Raw genomic sequence first — 20,720 nt, forward strand, 5'->3', positions numbered from 1 at the left:
TTCAGGTGAGAAATACGATATTAGCACTAAAAATTTTGTTTATAAAGAACATTCCTAAGCCAAGTGTTGGCCGTCTACGAGAAATACTTGAAAACATGACTTGAAGAATAATTCAGTACCTAATATATATATTTTCTTAGTCATGATGAGAATTGTTTACCCCTTCTCCACTTGCCTGGTCCTTAAAGGCACTTAGTTATGTGATTGTTCCTTGACACAAAAGCCCTCAAACTCAAATTTAGTAGGAGAATTTTAGGATTTGGGATAAACTAATCTCCAAACTATTATGCCCAATTCTAGGGCATAGGCCAGACGAGACCACCCACAGTAAAAAACAAAAAAAAAAAGTTTGCAAGTGTCAGACAAGCAAAAACAAAAGAAAACGATCAATATCAACTCTCGACTTGGGTCACGTAGACAAAAACGAAAGTGGAAAATTAACAAAACAAATACGAAAACCGAAAAGTACACCGAACAGACAGACGAAATCAGTCGGACAAAAGTTAGAATTAAAATCAAAGATATAATTTGTGTAATGAGAAAGCTAGATATATACATATAGACACAACAGAACTGAACAAAACACTATAGCAAATATCGTCTGTTGAGTTGTGTTTCTTTTTTGGGGGGTTTCTTCTTTCGATGTTCTTTATTTTCATTTTTACTTTTTGACTTGCGGGTGCCAAAAGAGAAACGTGAGCCATTTTCATGAGATTTAACAAAAAGCCAAGTCGCAATCGTGTTGTAGTAACATTTCCATGGAAACCATTAAGCTAACAACAACTCCAACTACTGTCATGAAGAAGATGCAATTATTGCTAATATTATTTTTGCCAATGTTTGGTCAAATTTTCGGGTAAGTTATGAAATCTTTGAAAAACTATATAGAAAAACTGAAAGAGTTACGAAATACAGTTCACCGTTGGATAAACGAGATATGGAATTATTGGATATGGTATTTAGGGATGGAGATGAGAGTGATATATCGAGATCCCAAAGAGATTTGCCTGCCTCTTCTATAGCCTGTGATGATAATTCATCGGAAGAGGATTATCCTCCTATATTTAATGATGAAGAAAGTGAAGAAGATTGCCTCGATTTTTTGCCACCAATTGAACATCCTTGTTTTATGCGTTTGATATTGCTCAGAAGTCCATTGCTTAAGCAAGATCCTTGTGCCAACTTTTCAATTGTCCAAGATCCCAAGTTAAAGGCAACTAAATCAAGAAAATGTGTAAAGAGAACCAAAACAGAAATTCAATTTTCGCCAAAAGTAGCAGAGCAAAATATTGTAACGAATAGCACCAACAATAACACAACAGAAGCCATCAAAACAACATCAATGGAATCAGTTTTATTAGCAAAGAGCCCACCGAATGTATCAAAGAAATTGGCAATTGTTCCAATTAGCCAAGAAGTAACAAACACCACTGAGGAGGCAACAACATCAACTGATGATAACTCAACAACTACCTTTGCCACCACGATCACTGAAGAGGATTTAACAACCACAACAATTGACCCCACAACCACCATAAGCACTTCCATCCCCACCACCACAATCATTCCAACCACCTTGAGCACCACCGGCAGTCCCAATCACCTGAAATCTTTAAGAAGTAAAAGTCGTAAACGTTTGGGTAAACTTAAAGGTAAGAAGGGTAAAAAACCACGAGTTCCAGATCCACCCAAAATCAAATTAGATGCCGCCACTCAGCCCAGTGAAGTAATACAGGTAATTTTCACCACCGAAGTGGGTGAACTGAAGCTGCAAGCTAATGATACAACCACAGTAAGTACTACCACAACAAATTTCGAAGCGGAAACAACAACCGAGATCAACTTGATCGAAAAGACAACCAATCAAGTTGAAACAACAACTCAAGAAACGGAACTTGAGGAGGAAATGGAAACAACGGAAACTGAAGAAGCGTCAACTGAAGGTGGGTAAGAAAGAAATAAGAAAAAGAGTAAATAATTTAAAGAAATTTAACAAAGTCAGATATAGAAACAGTAAAATATGTGACCAGTGTTTGATTTGTCTTTCAAGCACAAAATTAGTGTTGAAAAGTTCACTTTACATAAACTGTAAGTAAAAAGTAAGAAAAAATACATTTTTAAAGAGAGCATGAAAAGTCATAAAAACTTAAGGAGGAGATAACAAAAATGTGAATGACCAGTGTTTAATTCGTCCAAGTTAAGCAAGAAACAGTGTTGGAAAAGTACTTCAAATGAAAGTTTATTTAATTGTAGTGCCAATAAATGATGAAACCTCGTTCATTAAGCAGATAATGGCTTAAGATATTGCTAGATTTCAATTGCAAAGTCTTTCTATCTTATTCATAATCGTTTAAATTTTCTCGTTCTGCACTTCATTTCCATTTTTAAGAAGATTATTACAAATTTGCAGATCCTTTTTCATTCACTGAAGAACCTTGCAATGATACCGATGAGCAGGATACAAACCTATGTCCGCAATTTTTGACACCACCCGAAGAGAATGGTAAGTTTTACTTTTCGTTAAATGATCAAAACTAACTCATTGAATTTTGTTACTAAGAAGGACATCTGCCAAGTTCACAATTATCGTCAGTTAGACCAGCTCAACGGCAACGAAAGGTTAAGAACTATGTTGAGCCCATACTTTATGAAGGTAACTTTATCAAACCCAGACAACGCATCGGCTTACTTGCCCAGGCAGTGCCGCAGCAAAGGGATTATTATGTCACCAATAAGCAGATAATGCCGAGACCAAAGCCCAAATATAGAAAACGCTTGCCGCACTCCATTTACATGAACAACATTGTGAGGGGACTGAAATGTGTTGATGCACCGCGACCTCTGCAACCCTATTGGGGAGTAAAGCGATTAACATCGAGACCATATGCTCCTCTTACCTATAATCCACAGCGTCCATCACCGCCTCCTTCACAATCCCCGGCTCCGTTTTCTGTTCCAGTTTCTATATATCATCAAAATCCCAATGAATCTGAGGAGGACTTTGGTCAAGAGAAAGAAATAGTGGGATCCAAATCAAATTACTTTGACGATTCCAGTTCAGAATTATGGCAAGGATATGGTGCATCCAATAGCAATGTAGATCCCTGTCAACTGGAACACGAACATCTTCAACGTAGACAGCAACATATACATAAGCCGCCTTATCAGAAGGTTCCAAAAGATGATCAACAATCGGTAGATTACGCCCATCAACAGCAGCAAATGCCTGAAAATTTCTTTACCTAAACCTTAAGACATTCACATTGAAATCATCTAACAAAAATTAGTAGCTTAAGTACTATATCCAGTTTAACATCTACTTATACACATAAATAAATATTTGTTTTGCACAGAAACCATCAATCAGCCACATGACTGCCTCGGTCGGTAATTATGGGGGAACCTCTTTGATCCATCCAAATGGAGTCAACGTCAGCAGTTGAATTGCTTTATAAGAAGTGTCATTATTTACCATACAATGACCCAAGACACGCGCCCATAATAATGCCACCTGATTATAAGTAATTTGTAATTCGAAAATAAGCAGCGAAAGTGAAATTTTTCGCTACTGAAATCAAAAATTATAAAAATTATCTTTACATTTGAGAGAGAGAGAGAGAGAGACAGAGAGACAGAAGGATAGAGAGATAGAGAGAGAGAGAGAGAGAGAGAGAGAGAGAGAGAGAGAGAGAGCGAAGGTTTTCAGTCAGTTGTATTAAAGTAATGCTCTACATTATATCTTCGAAATCTATTATCTTTTAAATTTTTCTTAATATTTACTATATTTAATCGTATTATTTGGTTCAAACCTTCTCATGATATCCTTAATGGGATATTTTATTATTCATTTGATTTTGTTTTTGAAACTAAACTGAACATTTCAGTCAATTGAAACACTATTTCTGAAACACTATTTCTGAAACATTTTTATACGAACTCAATAATAAACTTTTACAAAAAACAGTTAATATAAAACTCCAACGATTTAACGATTTAGAGATAAACTCCCCTGATGTATAATACTATATAAATTAAAGCAATTCGAGGATCTCTGTTACAAAACTTGCTTGGTTTTTGTACAAAATTTTAGAAACATATGATAATTGTCTTTCTATGATTCAAAGAACAAATTCCATAAATTTTTTTGCGGGCACATATTAACAAAACTTTATAAGTATCAAGGGAAACCGTTTTTTTCTCATTAGAAATAAATAATAAGTTAAAAATGCCTTTTGAAATTTGAAACCAAGTAGTAATAGAAAAAGAAATGATAAAATACTTTGAGATTTTACAAATTTCAAATTTTATAGAAAGAAACAATTGAGTTTTTAGCAAACAAATACTTCAGCAATATAAAATTGAAAGATCATTTTCATTTTTTTGCAGATCATTTTCTATTAGAACTGTCCAACACTGCAAAATGTTTAAATGATATGCCATCTCTTGAAATTTAGGCACCAACATTTCGTGTCTGATAAGAATCTCAACTTTCAAAATTCTTGTCCTCATGCCATACATAGTAAGTTTTCCCCCTTTTTGCTGTACCCCATAAACTTACATATATAACTCACTCTGCCAAAACAGATGATTACAAAATAGCTTAACAATATAGAAGCCGCACTACAAAATCAAAAGAGAATGCCCCCAAGGAGTTGCCACACAGAAAAAGAGGCAGAAAAAGGCCCCAAAACAAATTGGTTTGTCCCAGTCTCCCGCTCTCTCTCTCTCTCTGTTTCTCAGTCTCTTCTCATGGCTCTCAATCTCTGACATTTACAATGTCAACTAAATGAAAAAGGACCGTTAAACAGCGGCGGCGCACTCAAGAGAGAGCGGGAGACTGACTGCTCCCAGTTCAAAAACCGAAAGAGAGACCAAGCAAGAGTGAGAGAGCGTGTGTGGCGTTCGCGGGGGTGTTTGCTCCGCTTCAACAAAATGTGTACTGATTTTCAGGTTCTCCTGGCTCGTGGCACAGTACGGACGTGTTTTTTTATTTTTACTGAATTTTTTGCGTACGGGGAAAGTGCAAGAAACCAATCAACCGAAAAAAAATATTTAAAAATATAATTCATATAACTTAATGTTAGCAAAAAAAATTAAATAAATATTTATTAATCAATTGTTAACTAGCAAAATAATAGTAAAAGAAAAATATGTTAATGTTTAAAGTGCATTTAAGTAAGATTTTCTAGCTAAATTTAGACGAATGTTGTTTATTGTGTGTATTAGTAAAATGTTAATCAGCAAAGTCAAGCTGTCGAAGGTGTGAAACAGAAGTTTAAAAAGAAAAAAAAAACAAAATATCAAATTAATCCAAAGAAACACTGCCAAAGTGAGCGAAAGTAATACAGACCACCGCATATACACACAAGTATATCCTTAAACGAGCATTTAAGCGGCCTGTTAGTCAGAGAAACTACAGACTAACTGGGTCAGTAGGCAATCAGCAGTAAACCTTGCCAAAAGGTCTTTATTGTCCCTCCCCCCCTAACACACAACGCCACAGCCAGAGTTGCGGTAAGTACTTTACTTGGCTTTACTTTGTTATAAATAAATTTCAAAAATTGTGATTAGTTAGTCTAAGCCCTATCTAAGCCTTAACTAGGCTGACTTTCGTGTGCTTGGCATTTGACTAATCAGCATAACTTTTTCCATTTCTTTGCCTTTGCTTTGCTTTCATGTTTGTTTTTTTGTTGTTTTCCCCCTCCGACCATTCCACACCCCCATTCTGTGGTAAAAATAAAAGCCTAGAAAGCGGGTCAATGGAGCTTAAGGGCATTGTTGACACTTTTCTTGGTCAGGAGCCAAGTTTGTATTAGAAAGGATTAAAAACCATAGAGAATGCTACAAAGATACATTTTGTAATTACAAAAATTTCATTTGAATTCTTTGGAATTTTGTGACATATTTTGAAAAATGAAAATTCTTTATGTCAAAGTATAATTAAACAAAAAACAATCTAAGCATATAGAATCAAACTAAACTATATTTAATCTTATCATACATGGAGTTAAACAGAGTCTCTCATAAGGACATATAGAATATTAAAATATCTATTCTATTTTCATTTATCATATTACAAACAAATTCTCAAATTAATCAAATTTAACTAATCAAATAAAAATTTAAATCCTAAATGAATTTATTTTATGGCAATTATATCTGACCTAAAATATCATTTTAAATACACCAGAAAATTTATTAAATAAACAAACAGAAAATAGTTTTTTTTCTCATCAACAAATGTAACTTATTTTTATTTTATTTTAAAAACAAGCACTTAAACAAAATATTTAGGTTCCATAAATCATCAAACAGATTAAAATTAAATTTATTATTTAATTTGAGTTTTCTAATTGGCCAAAATAAACGATTGTCACTTTCCGAAATCGGATTTTCAATTAGCTTTTGTCATTATTATGACCACTTATAAATCAAGTTTCGGCATTTACCCTTACACAACTAGATAAATGGGGCAAAATTTTCAATCAAAACCTCCTTAATTGCCACCTTTGAATACAAATACAAAATTGTCAGTTTATGACAAAAGTTATACATCCACAATATATGAAGGCAAACGGACCTACAACAAATCGTTAAACATCGTCCACGACGCAGACAACAACAAATGTTGGGGGCATAATCGATGGTTATTTTTATGACCTGCACTCCTCCCCCTATATTTCAGAGATATTGTGATATAATTGGAATGTGTGTATCTTATGCAAAGTATTCCAAGGAATGCCAGGTTAATCGAAAAAGTTGTATTGGAATCAATGTCGTAGACGAGGAGGAGTCAAGCAACTTGAGCCAGCTAACTTTCCATACAATTAGCCGGGCCCCCCACAAGAAGTTAGTATAATTAGCCTCAAATGGAGGCCCAAATCCTAATGTCAAATGACAGAAGACCCACTTAAATTATGCGGGTGTGTCAAAAGCCTTGATATAAGTACATAAGACAGTGGAGAAATTGTACCCTATGTGTGGGTACATACGATATGCAATATGAGCCCAAACTGGAATTAACTTTCATCTTTAAAGTCCTTAAGATAGCCATACGAAACGACATTTCAATTTTCTAATTTCACAAAAATTTGCATACTTTTAGAAATTTGATTCCAAAATGTATTCACATTTTACTTTAAGTGAAATAAATTTGATTAGCTTACACAAAAGGAAAATTGTATTTACGGCAAATGGAAATTGTTGCTTACCTTTTGTTTCTTTACCTTTATTTACATTGTTTGCTCATTCTCAGACAAAAGGCCAATGTGAAACACTGAAATGATGATGAGCAATAAGAAAGAATTGGATCAATATATGGTATTAAATTACAACAACAAATAAATATAAAATATAATAAATCAAACATGTGCAAGACTTAATGAGTCAATAACACTGACAGTGTTGAGTAATAGCAAATTAATAAATAATTCCAGAATGCTGTGAAATAGTTTTCTTAAGATTTCATGGCAAAATTTCCTAACTAAATATTCAAAATATCCATATCTCTATAAAAATGGTAAATATTTAGGTAAATATTTACTTAAGCTAAACTAAAAAATAGCGTTTGCCAACACTGAAATCTAGCTTTAGCCGATTTTTTCACTTTTCACTTTTTCACACTGAAATCTCGAGTAGCTTAAGAAAATATTTACCATAAAAATTCGTATATAAAAGAGAATCTTATTTGGTTGTCAAAAACACCAGTGTTGGGTAAGGTCGAAATAATAAATATAAAGATCGTAATATACTTATGTATATTCTATTACAAGGAAATCCTATTAGAAAAAGTTTTAAGGATTTCTAATTGCATCATTTGGTAACGATTTGAAATCTTCTTCTCTGAAAATAATGAAATAAATAATAAATAAAATTAGTTACCAATTTAAAAAAAGTTTAAAAAGTCGTTAAACAACACTTAGAAGCGTTTAGGTTCCAATCATTTATTTTTATCTTATCATCTTAACTTTCAAAGTTAAAGTAACTTCAAATAAGAAACCATTATATTATATTATTTCAGAATGATGCTCTTATTGTCCCAGAGATCGAAGCTAATGCTTAATATCTCAATTAATGAATGGAATTTTTTATAGCCCTTGCATTTTATGACCCAGTTCGCTCAGTTTCGTCCTTTAACCAATTTTCCATGAGTGTCAGTGTGTTTTGGCGTTTGTGACTGAAACGCATAAAAATCCTTGTCTATATTTAACCGAAAAAAGTCAATTTTAATGGCCCACTGACGCCTGAATGCTCCTTGAGAAGTCATCCTCAACCATAGCCCCATCCCGCAGGTCGGTTGTCAGTCTACTCTTATCTATTTCGCAACACTTTTAACGCGACCTTACCCACAAATCTCACTATTTAAGCACAGAAGCGGGTTACAAATGGTCGGACCCCCGAGGGGGGTCTAAAAAATCAATATATATGTATACATACATACATATGTACAAGCAAACACTTTCCCGTCGTTCCCAGATTCACCCCGTCTTGCCGCTGATTTTTTTGTCCACATGGCAAAATTGAAAATTTCATTTACACTTGACACTCAAGCGGTGGAGGGCCAACTGAGGAGAGGGGAAAGTGCAATATGTTACAGTAGAATCTTCTCCCCACCTGCTTCTCCCCCATGTCTTCTCATGTTTCTTACTATTTAGTTCTGTTTTGTGTTGCTGTTGTTATTCTATAAGCCATTGCACGTGCTCGGTTGCAAAACGGTTCGTCTACAGTTCCCGCTTTTCTAAGAGGTATTGCTGGGGGGGCGGGGGAGGGAATAGTGAAGAAAAACTGTCAACCCAAAAACCAAATTGAATGGAATGTGTGTGTCTAAACAGGAAAAGGAAAACTGCATACGACAGATATAAGTGAGAAGGAAATTGTGAAGAGCAGCAACAACAAAAACAGAGACGAGAGGCGAACATAAACACACTTCAGGACATTTCCGAGTGAACTTTGACAGAAAACTGTTTGGAATTATTTTCAAGTATTTTCCCAAGACTCTCTAAAGTAATTTAAACTTTTATCATTTACTTTTAACAAATTCTTGAAACTGGAAACTAACTTAGCACTATTAAAAAAAGGGAAAAGGGAAACATCCTGATTCTTCTATCATTCCTTGTAAAAATTTGTTTTCCTTTTTTTTAATCGATACTATATCATAATTATAAAATCGATTTCAAAGATCGCAAAGAAAAGTCAAAGTTAGATGAAAATTTCACCCAACTAGTAAGTCTTTCAAGTAGTTAAACAGTTTTAATAAATACTCGGAATATTACTTAAATTACTTTCCCGAAAATCTTGATTTTTTGATTGGACCGTCCCCAAAAATGTTTTCTATATTGGTCCATGATTTTAAAAATACATTTACAAGTACATAAATAAAACATTAAATGTTTTAATATACCATATAAATTCAGTCTTTGAAAATAAGAATGAATGTTTCTTTTGTTTTTTGCAAAGTATGCAAAACTCACGTAAAATATATAAATTAAGAATTAAAAATATTTATATTAATATATATTTAAGACTAATCAGTAATAGTTAAAACAAATCACTAAATGTGCTTCTCTGTCGATCTCAGTCTCCTTTTAAAAAATCGAGAATTGAAACAACGAAGACTTATTTCAGTTTTATTTTTTTCGAATTCATCGGAGCTGCTCTATATTTTGAACACAGTTATTGCTTCTTTCCTAAGCACAACCTACTTATGGCTCGCAAAAACAGAATTTATTATTTAGAAACTAAAGAAAATTCATTTAGCTGAAAATGACAACATTTTCCCCTTTCTATACATACATACATATTCGTATTTCATTTACCCCAATATACCCTTTGGCTGCTTTTTGGCGATACGGTATAAAAATAAATTTGTATTTCCTTTATTTTTGACATAATTCAAAGTTAATTAAATTGAACACGTTTGTCCCTAGACCAATTTTACACCCGGAATCCTTCAGTACACACACGTACAAGTACACGTACACGTACAAGTACACGTACACACACACACATGGGAAGACCAATTTCCCTTGAATTAAAATGCATCTTTTCACTTCGTACCCGCCCCCAAAGACCCCGCCTGCATTATTTATGCAATGTGCTTATAATAGTATAATGATATGTCACAAATGTGAACGTGTTAACGGGAAGATAGAGCAAGAGAGTTATTTCTCTCACTGTTCTCTCTCTCTCTTTTATACTCTTTCTCTTTGCCCAAGTGCAGTCACAGAGAGTCTCTCCAAACAGCTGAGTGCAATTGCATCTTCTCTGCAGGAGGAAAAACTCTCATTTTTTGGCTCTGAACTTCCCAAAGGCCCCACCGGCCGCATTAGTCTGCTGCGCGACTCCAAGCCAAACGGATAACAAACTCGGAAAATATTAGTGGAAAAACTAGAAAAAACAAAAAGTGTAAAACAACAAATTCAAAGAACCTTATCAAACAAAATTTGTAAATTTTAACAATTTAACATGTTTAATTTGTGTCTGGACTGACTTATATTGTGTGTGTCTATGTAACTTTCTGCTAAAACAGACTTAGTGTGGAAATTTCTAGCTTTTTGCTAAGCATATCCTTTGTCCTGGCCAGACGCGGTCATTAACCCGCCAACAGTGGCAAACAGTGACTCGAATTAGTTGTCTTTGTTAACCAAATTTGTTGGTGAATCCTTTGACGAATGCCACAAAATGCCGCAACAGTCGCAATTAAAACACATCCATGGACATGGACGATTGCCCAGAGTGATCAATTCGGATAGTAGCAGGTAACATTTTGTTTCTATGTATAAAGTTATTTAGCACTTGATAAGAGAACATATATACACATAGTTGTGAATTGAATGTTCTTCGGAATCTTCTTTATTATGAAGTGCACTTGAGAGATTTCAAGGGTTATAGCTACACATAAGAGGAACAAAGTAATTTTCTAAATATCTACCTAGGAAAATTTCAGATTTAACAATCTACATCTATGTATGTATATTGTAGATAATATTATCCAAATATCTGTGCTTAATATATAACTCACTCCAAAAAGAAAATACCTCATTTGAAGCAAAATCATTTTAAAATTGATATCCAATTATTCATATGGATAATAAGTGATTATATTCTTCTGTTCTGTACTTTTTCGAATACATATACATATACTCGAGCGTTTTAGTTTGAATCAATTTCCTATTAAAGCTGCATTTTTTTGCATTTAAAAGAATTTTGGGTTGATTTGTAAAATTCTTTGGAATACTTATAAAAATAGTTTTGAAATTCTTATATTTTACAATCGACACACAAAACAGACTCAGTCAACAGAATGTTTATACTCAATCAATTATACAATAAGAATTTCTTTATATAATAAAGGGGAAAACTCTATTGATAGATTCAAAAATATTGAAACTTCAAAATGAATGTACTTATTCAGTTTTCGAGATCTTTAACCTGGATTTTTTACTCCCCAAACCAACTACAAAATATAGAAACATATCAACTGTCCCTTGGAAATAAGAATTCTTATTTGATTCAGATATTTAGATAAATGAAATTGTATATTAATAATTCAATTATAAAAATTCACAAATGTTTCAACAAAAATTTCACTGCAAACTTACTGAAAGGTACATAAGGTGGCGGATCTAGAGCTGGGTGAAAATTGTAACCCCTAAAGTATGCAATAACCAATCCATGAACTTGTTTTTCAAACCAAATAAAGAAATTTTGGAATCTTCTCTGTATAACCTATATAACTTTTTAAAGCAAACATTGTTAATTTTCTTAATTTTAGAACAACAAGGTGTACGATAACTTCTGAAATTGTTGAGTACGGGGGAAACTTCTTTTCAATTCCGATAAATTTCCCAAACAAATTGACCTGAAATTTTATCTGGAGCTTCTTGTAAAAAACCCTTATTGATTACAGTAGAAAAAGGATAAATAAATACTTTTGTATACTAGATGTATATAAACAGAAAGCATTTCCTCTGTAGCGTATACATCTATCTATATATCTGTGTGTCATCTAGTCAATTTCTATTTAAATTCTAATGGAACACAATAGAATCTAAATAAGGCATATCTCTGGCTAAGTATAGCTTGGCTATGGAAATGGAAATTACAATAAAAATGTCTCCCTCTAAATTAAATGACAATGGGACGAACGATCAGACAACGCACGCATAGCTAACTAAATTATTTACTTAGTTCAACGAAATTATGACTCGAGGAAATTTTTCCACACTATATCCAACGGTGGACTCTACTACTATTACTTTCCATTTTAACCAAGTGTACATTATTCTCAACAACGGACTGGGTCAACAACATGTCAAGTGCAAAGGCTTTTTCATCGTCGTCTTTGTTGGCATCTCAGACAGAGTTTGTTTATCACATCTTGTTTGTGATAAGAATGGAAACTGAATAGGGGATAGGAGAAAAGACATATCTTTGCCGTTCTGTTCGATAAGCAAACAATGTACCCAACAAACAGAAGCCCTAAAAAAAAACTCTCCCATTTGATGTTAACTTCACAGAGGAGTTTCTGCAAAGAGAGCGAGATAGAGAGAGAAATAACAACAAAGGGTGTGAGTAAACAAGAGAGAAAAAGAGAGAGAGGAGGAAATCCCATTCTCGTACTCCTTCATGTATGGGGACATTGATCCCATTTTGGTGTTTCACCTGGTTTGTTTGTGTGTCACATTTCCTGTAAGCGGCACGCGCCATTTCAATACCCTGCAATTGCCCTAGGGCGAAATGGGTATATAGAGATCTATATTGAACTTGATCATAAAAAACTCTAAGAAAAAAGGGTCAATTTAAGATGGTTTTTCTTTTCTCTTAAATCCTTTCTACTTATTACAGGATATCTCAATGTCCATAACAAACTATTTATGCTTAAATACTTTAGGCTTTATTTCTCACACCTGTCTGGTGTAAAAAAAAACTTTTAGCTTATGTGATTTTTGAATTATTGCCATGTTAATTGCAAAAAAAAAATTTCTAAAATAAATCTAACGCCTTTTTTAAATCGACAATTGTGCAAATATTTTTATTAGAAATTTTTTTATCACACTTATGTATATAGGAATTCGTATCCCTTTAGGAAAATGACATCACGTTTCATCAGACTGCCAGCAACTGAAGAAAAACCAAGTTAGAAATTGTCTGTTTTTTTGTTCTATTTGAGGAATTTATAACACAAACGGCCCTGAGCATGACTGCCGGGCATGAGGTCATGTGGTGCAGTCACTCAAGTCAAATGGCATTAGGTCAGAAAATGGCAACGAATAAAAAAACAAAAACTTTTTAATTCAACAAACTTTGAGAGCAAAACTAAATGTGTTACCAAATAACCAATCGATGTGCAATTTAAGGAGTCTCTTTGTTTAACTTCTGGCCATGTATACTAGCGATTTGTATATGTTTTTAGTTCTTCCTTAAATAGAAAAATCACTGCCTTTGAAATTAACCTTATGAGTTCTCAATTTTATGAAGGGGAAGGTGAGGGTAATTGGCGCGTGTGGCAATCGGGCTCTGTAGAGTTATCATTAGATATAACAGAACGATCCCAAAAATGATTCTAAGATGACAGTGTGGTATCTATATTTGGATAATAAACTTACAATTAGACGTATCCAATTTGTGGTATCAAAATTATCTTCGGTTATAAATTTTTACTTCTCAATGAAAAAACTCAAAAACATGTTTCGATTTAAAATTTTGATCTATGTTACTTGAAATAGGTTTTCAAAAACATCAACTTATCGTGAGTCATAACCCAAGAATACATTTTTCCAATTAATTCACACAATTTCAAAATTTCAGTTTAAAATGGTAATAGTTGAAGTGGGGCAAATTGGCGCACCAAAATTAAAGCTATATTTCAGTAAAACCCGATGTATAAACTCTTTATTGACTCTCTTTTAGAAAACACTCAATATCAGACGAATCAGACTAATATATTTTTTATTTAACTCCCATATAAGCAATGATATTAATAGTCATCTAATAAAGGTCTTGACTAAAATGAAATTTCTGTTACAGATAACATTTATGTTTTTTTATTCGAAAACTTCCTTTAATTTAATTCAAAAAAAAAACCAAGTAAAACTCTTTTGAGTCACATTTTCCTGCTCTTCTTGACAACTCCAATTTTGGGTATATTCGATAAACTATAGCAATTTAACGGTTAATCACATTTTAATGTATCATTGATCAAAAGTTAAGCAATAACTTAACCTTTCAATTGAGTGCTCATATTAAACGATCTATTTTAAGTCTTGATATACGATCTGTTAACTGGCTAATCCCAATTTCTGTGTATTGCTATCAGATAATAATAGTGAGACTAGTATTAGGCATCATAAATCGATCCTGGCTCTTCATATTCCAAAAGTAAACCTTACTAAAAAAGACACAAAATAAATCTGCCAGAAGAGTCAAAAAAAATGTTTACAATGAACCACAATTTGCTTTTAATTTACAATAATTAATAACTAAATTGTAAACCGTAATTTTTATATATCCCCAAAAAAAATTCCCTTACAGGCATTAAATTCCATTGACCTTAAAAAGAAAGAAAGCAAAGGATAAGTAAGACTTTTACAACACACAGAGAAGCCTTAAATCCTTGTTTAGAGATGACAGTTTCAAGTTTACTAATAAACCGAGTCATAAATCTCCAAGTAGGCCGAGGGACACACAAAAATTGAAAGGTTTTCCTTCTTTTATTTTTACATTTTTTCTTGCTTGTGCGACCTTTAACCTAAAAGTAAAAAGAACCTTTATTTCAGGCCAATGAGCAAAGGCGGATCTAAGGATGTAAAACAAAACAAAAAATTGCCCACTAAACTATGCAATAGTGTACAGAGTACATAATCAACTCTTTAGTTAAATGTAATAAATCTTAAAGAAACAATTGTAAGCTAAAAATGACTTTAGTATCGTTCTATTAAAAATTAAAGTCAAGCTAAAAAAATTCGACAAATGACACAGCATAGATAGAAAATATAAACCTGTACATAACCATCCAATAAACTCTTTGCCAACGATATCTTATCCATTTGCACAATTAAAAGCAAATTGAACAAATTAATTTTTATCAAAGAGAACGTAAACAAAAGAAACTTAGCCATATCATAAACCCAATGTCAACATCATTCTGTTGACACTCGAAATGCGTTGGCCATAAAACGACTGGAATACGATGATATAGGCAATACTTTTATAGACCTCCAGTTTGTGGCTTGAACTGGTTGTCCACTCATTTAGCGTCAGCTCCATCAATATATACAATCAATAGTTACTAGTTAAAAACATATTAGACTTTGTGTCATTAAACGATTTCCAAAGAATAAATAATAACTGGAAATCAGCTGGTTGGAATGAAATTCATACAAGATCAAATACAAATATGATTTCAAAAATAGAGTTTAATAGGAGCTTATCGTATGCTTAAGTGGTTGACGTGAGATCTAAGTAGATTGATAGGAATATGCGTTTAATAAACAATTTAGTTGTCAGGGGTGTGGCCTTTTCTCAAGTGCCTACGATAAGATATAGATTAGGAACCCTGAACTACTAACAATAAGTATTTTTGACATGAAAGTCAAGACTTACTCTTGTTTATGACACAATTCCCAGGTAAAGAGAGGGAGAGACTGTGTGTATGTGTGTAAAACCGTCAGACAGTGATTAATTTGATTTTGTTCAAGTGTTCTTAAATTGAGATTAGATGGAAAATTTGACGTCAATTCGTATAGATCTTATGGAGATCTAAAAGTAAAAAGGCACAAAATAAAATGTGACAAATTTGTTCGTCATTGATTTTCGTTTTATGAACTAAAGCAACAAAGTTGCCCTCAAGTGTTAATTTGTGGTTAATTTGAAGATACCCAAAAATTATGAATTGAATTGATTTATTAACGTAGTCAAACAAATACGATTTGGTTGTGGCCTGTTGAAAACAATTTTTATTATAAACTCAAAACAGGTTTATAGGTTCAATTTGATCATCATCAATTGAAAAGGAGTTTATGATTCAGAAATATTTTTAAGAATCTACAAAAATCCCCGCACACACACAAACACCACACACACACCTTTTTTTACACCTTAATTGAGCAAATAGAAACTGTCTCGTTTTTTGTTTTAATTTTCGTATTCCCGAACTGTTTTTAAGAGTTTCGGGACAAAAACATGAACTCGAAGTGTTTGGCTTTTTCCAGTTTAAGCCGGTATAATGTTGGCATGCAATCGGTTACGCACACAACTACAACATTGGCTACAGCAACTTGTTGCAAATTAAATTTAAATAAATATTAACTTGAATTAACAACAAACAACAACAAACACGCCATAGGTAAGCAATTTTCCAGTTTTGTTTTGTTTTTCGCTCTTCGGCTTGCTAAAACAGCTGTCTACCGATTCAGAGCGGTAACACTGATTATTATCTGTAGCCAAGTATATATATTCTATATACTTATATATTTGAAACGATTACTTCTCGGCTAATAATGACAGCGAGAATTTTGTTCCTCCTGAAAACAAAAGAATCACAAAAAATGCGACATAAAAATCGTGAAAAAAACAATTTTCATACCAAGTAGATTTAGCTAGTTTAAGGCGGTGAAATTTAAATAGGACCATCACAATAAAGAAATTAAAAATATTTGAAACAAAAATATTGAAATTCAAAAAGAGACAGAGAAAATGTAGTATTTAATATTACTATTAATATGCACTAAAATTAGTTTGAACTCTGTTAAATTGAAAAAAAAAATTATTATAGTTTTGTTTCTACTAGTAACTATTAAAAATTCATGACGTGTAAATACTTTAAACAATTCAATTAAAATGATTAGTTCTCTTAAATTAAGTTAATGTTTTTTTTTCTTCAAACTGTATTTTTTTATATTTATTTTTTTATATTTATATATAGATATTTTCAAACTTAAATATTTCTTAAGAACCGTTAAATAAATGCTATTATTTTTAAAACTTTTTTAATTCAAATAAAAGTATAACTAAGAATTTTTGCATTGCTATTAAATGTCACTAAGTTCAATAGAGAAAAAATCTATTAAGATTTTGTATATTATAACAATGAGTCGTAATATTGCTAACAATTTTAAAAGCTTATAGCAGTTTAGCACCTAATTTAACAATATATAAAACTTCTATGTAACTGATTTGGTTAATATTTATATATTTCCAAGTTGGTGCATAATTTGCCTTACATTTTCAATACTCACGACCTGCCCTACCACAAATATCTCAAGGCCCAAACTGCCCTCGTGCTGGCTAGCTAGCATTTAGGCCTTTCAATTTGCCTTCAACTAGAAGAAACCAACAAAAACAAAAAAACAAAAAGAAATAAACATTAAATATGTTTATTTTTATCAACACGACACAAAGTCAAAAAGCATATCTATAAAAAACAATAACAAAGACAAAAGAATAAACATCAACATACATACTTGTAGGCTGACAAATATATAAGTATTTATGGTATACGTACATATACATATTTATATGTGTATATATATATCTAGATAATAAATCGTTCCATACATATTCATATGCAGTTTGTCAACACAAACACAAAAACATGCCAGAAAGAAATGTTAACAAACAAACATAACTGAAATTATTTTACCCAGTAGCTACAGGGGGAACAAAAGGTATATTCGATACCTCCAAATGTATGTAACAAGCTAAATTTGGCACTAATTTGAAATTTTCTTTTGTGTTTTGGTCTCAAAAATCATTCAAGCAGCGAAAGTAATGCTGAACTTATTTGATTTAGATACCAAAACCCATAAATAAAATGCAAGAATATATATTTTCATACCAGGCAATTGCACATATTTATTACAAAAAAGCTTCACGTCAAAATCAAAATATCTAATCTAATACAGTTAATATTATTTTATTTATATTGGATTTTAATGAAACGTGTTACTTTACTGTAAATTAGCGTCGTGAAAGGATTTAGGCAAAAAGCCACAAAATGACACACAAAAGTCAAGTGCGTTTTAGGTTTTATTCGGATATATTTCGGCCACTCAATGATAGCCCTTTTCAGGACAAATTTTCATTCGCACTTTGCAAAGTGAAGCATGACATCAGTCGAAAAACCAATCCGTTTTTTATATTTCTTTACAAAAATCTTAACCTCGATTTGTAAAAACTTTAAGGTCCCAAAACCCCGAACTAAGTCACTAACTAAAAGTTAACTAAATAAAATATATAACAAAACAATTTTTTTAATAAACATTAAAATAAACATTCGATATGCATATAAATGTGTTGTGAAGTAATTCCAATGCTTGGTTTACAAAGATTTTGGATCAAATAAAACGCATGTAAAGCCTGGATCACCTACTTAGTGAGCTCTCTGAGCTTACTTTTGCCCTTTTTGATTCCGGATCACAATTCTATTAGCTCGTGTAATAGATTTTGTTTTAAGCGTTCAGTGCTTAAAACAATAACTTATGGACCAAAGATCACAGAACTATTCAAGCGAACCTTCGACATTGGCAAACAAATTCTAGACTGAAAATAATCAAAAATTTCGAGGTAGGAGCATTGGAGAAAATTTCTTACAAAAATGTGGCATACATTTCCGCTTATTATGGCAATATTTCAAAATCTCAGACCGATTCTGAAATTATCGGATGTACCCCAAAAAATAAAAATCTAGATCACTGTGTCTTAGATTAAAACCACTTTAGTCAACTATAATGCGCATTTTGTGTAGGGATTACAGGGTACTACGATCGCGAACCTCTTGACTTTAATTCTTGTTTTCTCAATTCCAATCGAACTGAATTATTGTAAAGTTGATAACAATCGCATAGGCAAATTGATAAGCAAACTAAAGCAAAAGCGAAAAAAAAAATTGATATTTGAAAACACATTTTGTAACCAGTGGGATTAGACAAAGTCTCTCCCTCTCACACCCCCGCTGCCGCCCACTCTCTGTCTCTGATCGTTCTCTCTTTCTTGCCACTCTCAGTGCTTAATCTCTCTCACCGTCTCGCTCTGCGTGTGTGTTAATCACTGGCAGCAGCGGGTTAAGGCATCAGCTTGAAGATCGGCCAGTTAGTTAGTCTGCAATCGCCAGGGCTCGCAACGAGTCGTACTATATCGTACAGGGCGGACCAGAATAAATAAAAATCGACAAAATACAAAAAAAAAAAAAACAAAAAACGGAACTCTATTTGTCATTTTCCATTGTGTACTATCGCGTATTTCGTTTTTTTCTTCGTTTCGTTATTTTCGGTTTTACTATTTTGATAATCGTTTCCAGTTGATAAATAAATAGAAAAAAAAACCATCGTGAGATAAGACTAGCAAAAACAAAACCTAATAATTCAAGTTATGGCCCATAAAAATGAATACATTGAATTGTAAGTAAAACAAAAAAAGCAGGGAAATCGAAAGCCAATATAACCAAAAAAGCTGTGTGAAAATTATGACAAAAATCATAAATTTAATTCGATTTGCTAAGCAGAAAAATAATTTATAGAACATTATTATCTTTTTATCAGCCATATGCCGAAAAAAAAACGATTATAAAAATTTATTACAGTTAGCACAAAATTTGCTTATCTAGTGGCATGAAAAATTTACTTAACACCTTCAAATTCATTTGATTAAACAATGTCTCTAATGTTTTTATCAACCATTTAGCTAATTAACTGGCTAAGTTATATTAGTACTTTTTTTTTGGTAAATGGTTTTGCACTTGGCCTGTTACCAAGTAACTAAACTAGTCATCATTAGACAGATGGGTTAGACCCAGTTTACACCGGCAAATGGCAGACTGTCTGGCAGAGTGTCTATTATAATTTTGTTAGATTAAATCTAGACTAGATTGACTGATAACAAAAAATGCGACTGTCTAATGAGATGAAACAAAAATTATAAAAATAAACCTTAGTCTATATTTTTTTCCATAAGCCCTCACCTCATGATCATTATATAAACTGAGAATGCTTATCAGGGCTTTAGAAATAACTTCTTTTGCCAAATTTAAATATAGAAATTAGTGAAAAATTAAGTGAATATATCAAACGCTTCCAAATCAATCAGTAATCGAAAGGATGAATATTCACAGGATTTTTAAGTTGATATGAGATAAAGTTGTGAAACAAATTTATCAGTGATATTTCTGGTCATTTTAGATCTACATATCGTTAAATACTGATTTGAGTTAAACCAAATTAACTGTCACTAACGTGTCTATAATATTTTTACTTTAAGACAAAGTGTTCTTAAATTTTTAGATATATTCCAGGACTTTAACTAAGAATGAGTAATAAGTAAATTATGAATTAATAATCAAACCTGATAAGAAATAAACAAATATCTTCTGATATTTCACCAGAATAAAAAAACTATAATAATGAGTCACAAAGATAAATTTATGTAGAATGATAAAAAAAAGAATTATTAATTTCAGTTGGAGGCAAGAATTCTTACCAAATAATTGACAAAAACGCTTAATAAATTTGGCAAATAAAACTAAAAACAACAAATTTTCGCAAAAACTGCTAATAAAATAGGAAGTGCATAAGCTTTAAAATTTTATTTGTAATAATGATGAATTAGGTATTTCATTTTATATGGTTCCATAAATCAATTTTACGATTTTCCTTTTAAAAAAAAATAAAAAAGACATTCAGAATAAACTTTTTATTTAACTATTTATACAGAATAAAATTACTAAC

The 20,720-nt window shown here is 32.2% G+C and overlaps 2 protein-coding genes across 12 annotated transcripts in view; both read left to right on the plus strand.

The window, feature by feature from the left end:
* The first annotated feature begins 696 nt into the window (after positions 1–696).
* On the plus strand, positions 697–3,344 carry LOC6644102. 2 transcript variants are annotated; one of them, XM_023176737.2, is made up of 4 exons: positions 697–856; positions 916–1,943; positions 2,411–2,503; positions 2,561–3,344. In XM_023176737.2, exons 1-4 carry the CDS (start codon positions 759–761, stop codon positions 3,244–3,246), a joined length of 1,905 nt encoding a protein of 634 aa, XP_023032505.2. In that variant the 5' UTR covers positions 697–758; the 3' UTR covers positions 3,247–3,344. The 2 variants fall into 2 exon arrangements, with proteins under 2 accessions (XP_023032505.2, XP_023032506.2); XM_023176738.2 differs by having other exon boundaries at positions 2,564–3,344.
* Positions 3,345–5,251: 1,907 nt separating this feature from the next.
* LOC6643961 (sodium bicarbonate cotransporter 3) overlaps positions 5,252–20,720 on the plus strand; it is a 28,457-nt gene continuing 12,988 nt past the window's right edge. For 2 of the 10 annotated variants that reach the window (XM_023176854.2, XM_023176860.2), the window contains exon 1: positions 19,102–19,397. In XM_023176854.2, the coding sequence (XP_023032622.1) occupies positions 19,369–19,397 (29 nt within the window). In that variant the 5' untranslated portion in view covers positions 19,102–19,368. Of the gene's footprint in view, positions 5,515–10,647; positions 10,758–19,101; positions 19,398–20,720 lie in introns of those variants that run through there. The other 8 variants (XM_023176851.2, XM_023176850.2, XM_023176852.2 and 5 more) reach the window with 8 other exon arrangements.

Source organism: Drosophila willistoni, assembly GCF_018902025.1.
Source record: "Drosophila willistoni isolate 14030-0811.24 chromosome 2R unlocalized genomic scaffold, UCI_dwil_1.1 Seg167, whole genome shotgun sequence".
NCBI classification, from domain to species: Eukaryota; Metazoa; Arthropoda; class Insecta; order Diptera; family Drosophilidae; genus Drosophila; species Drosophila willistoni.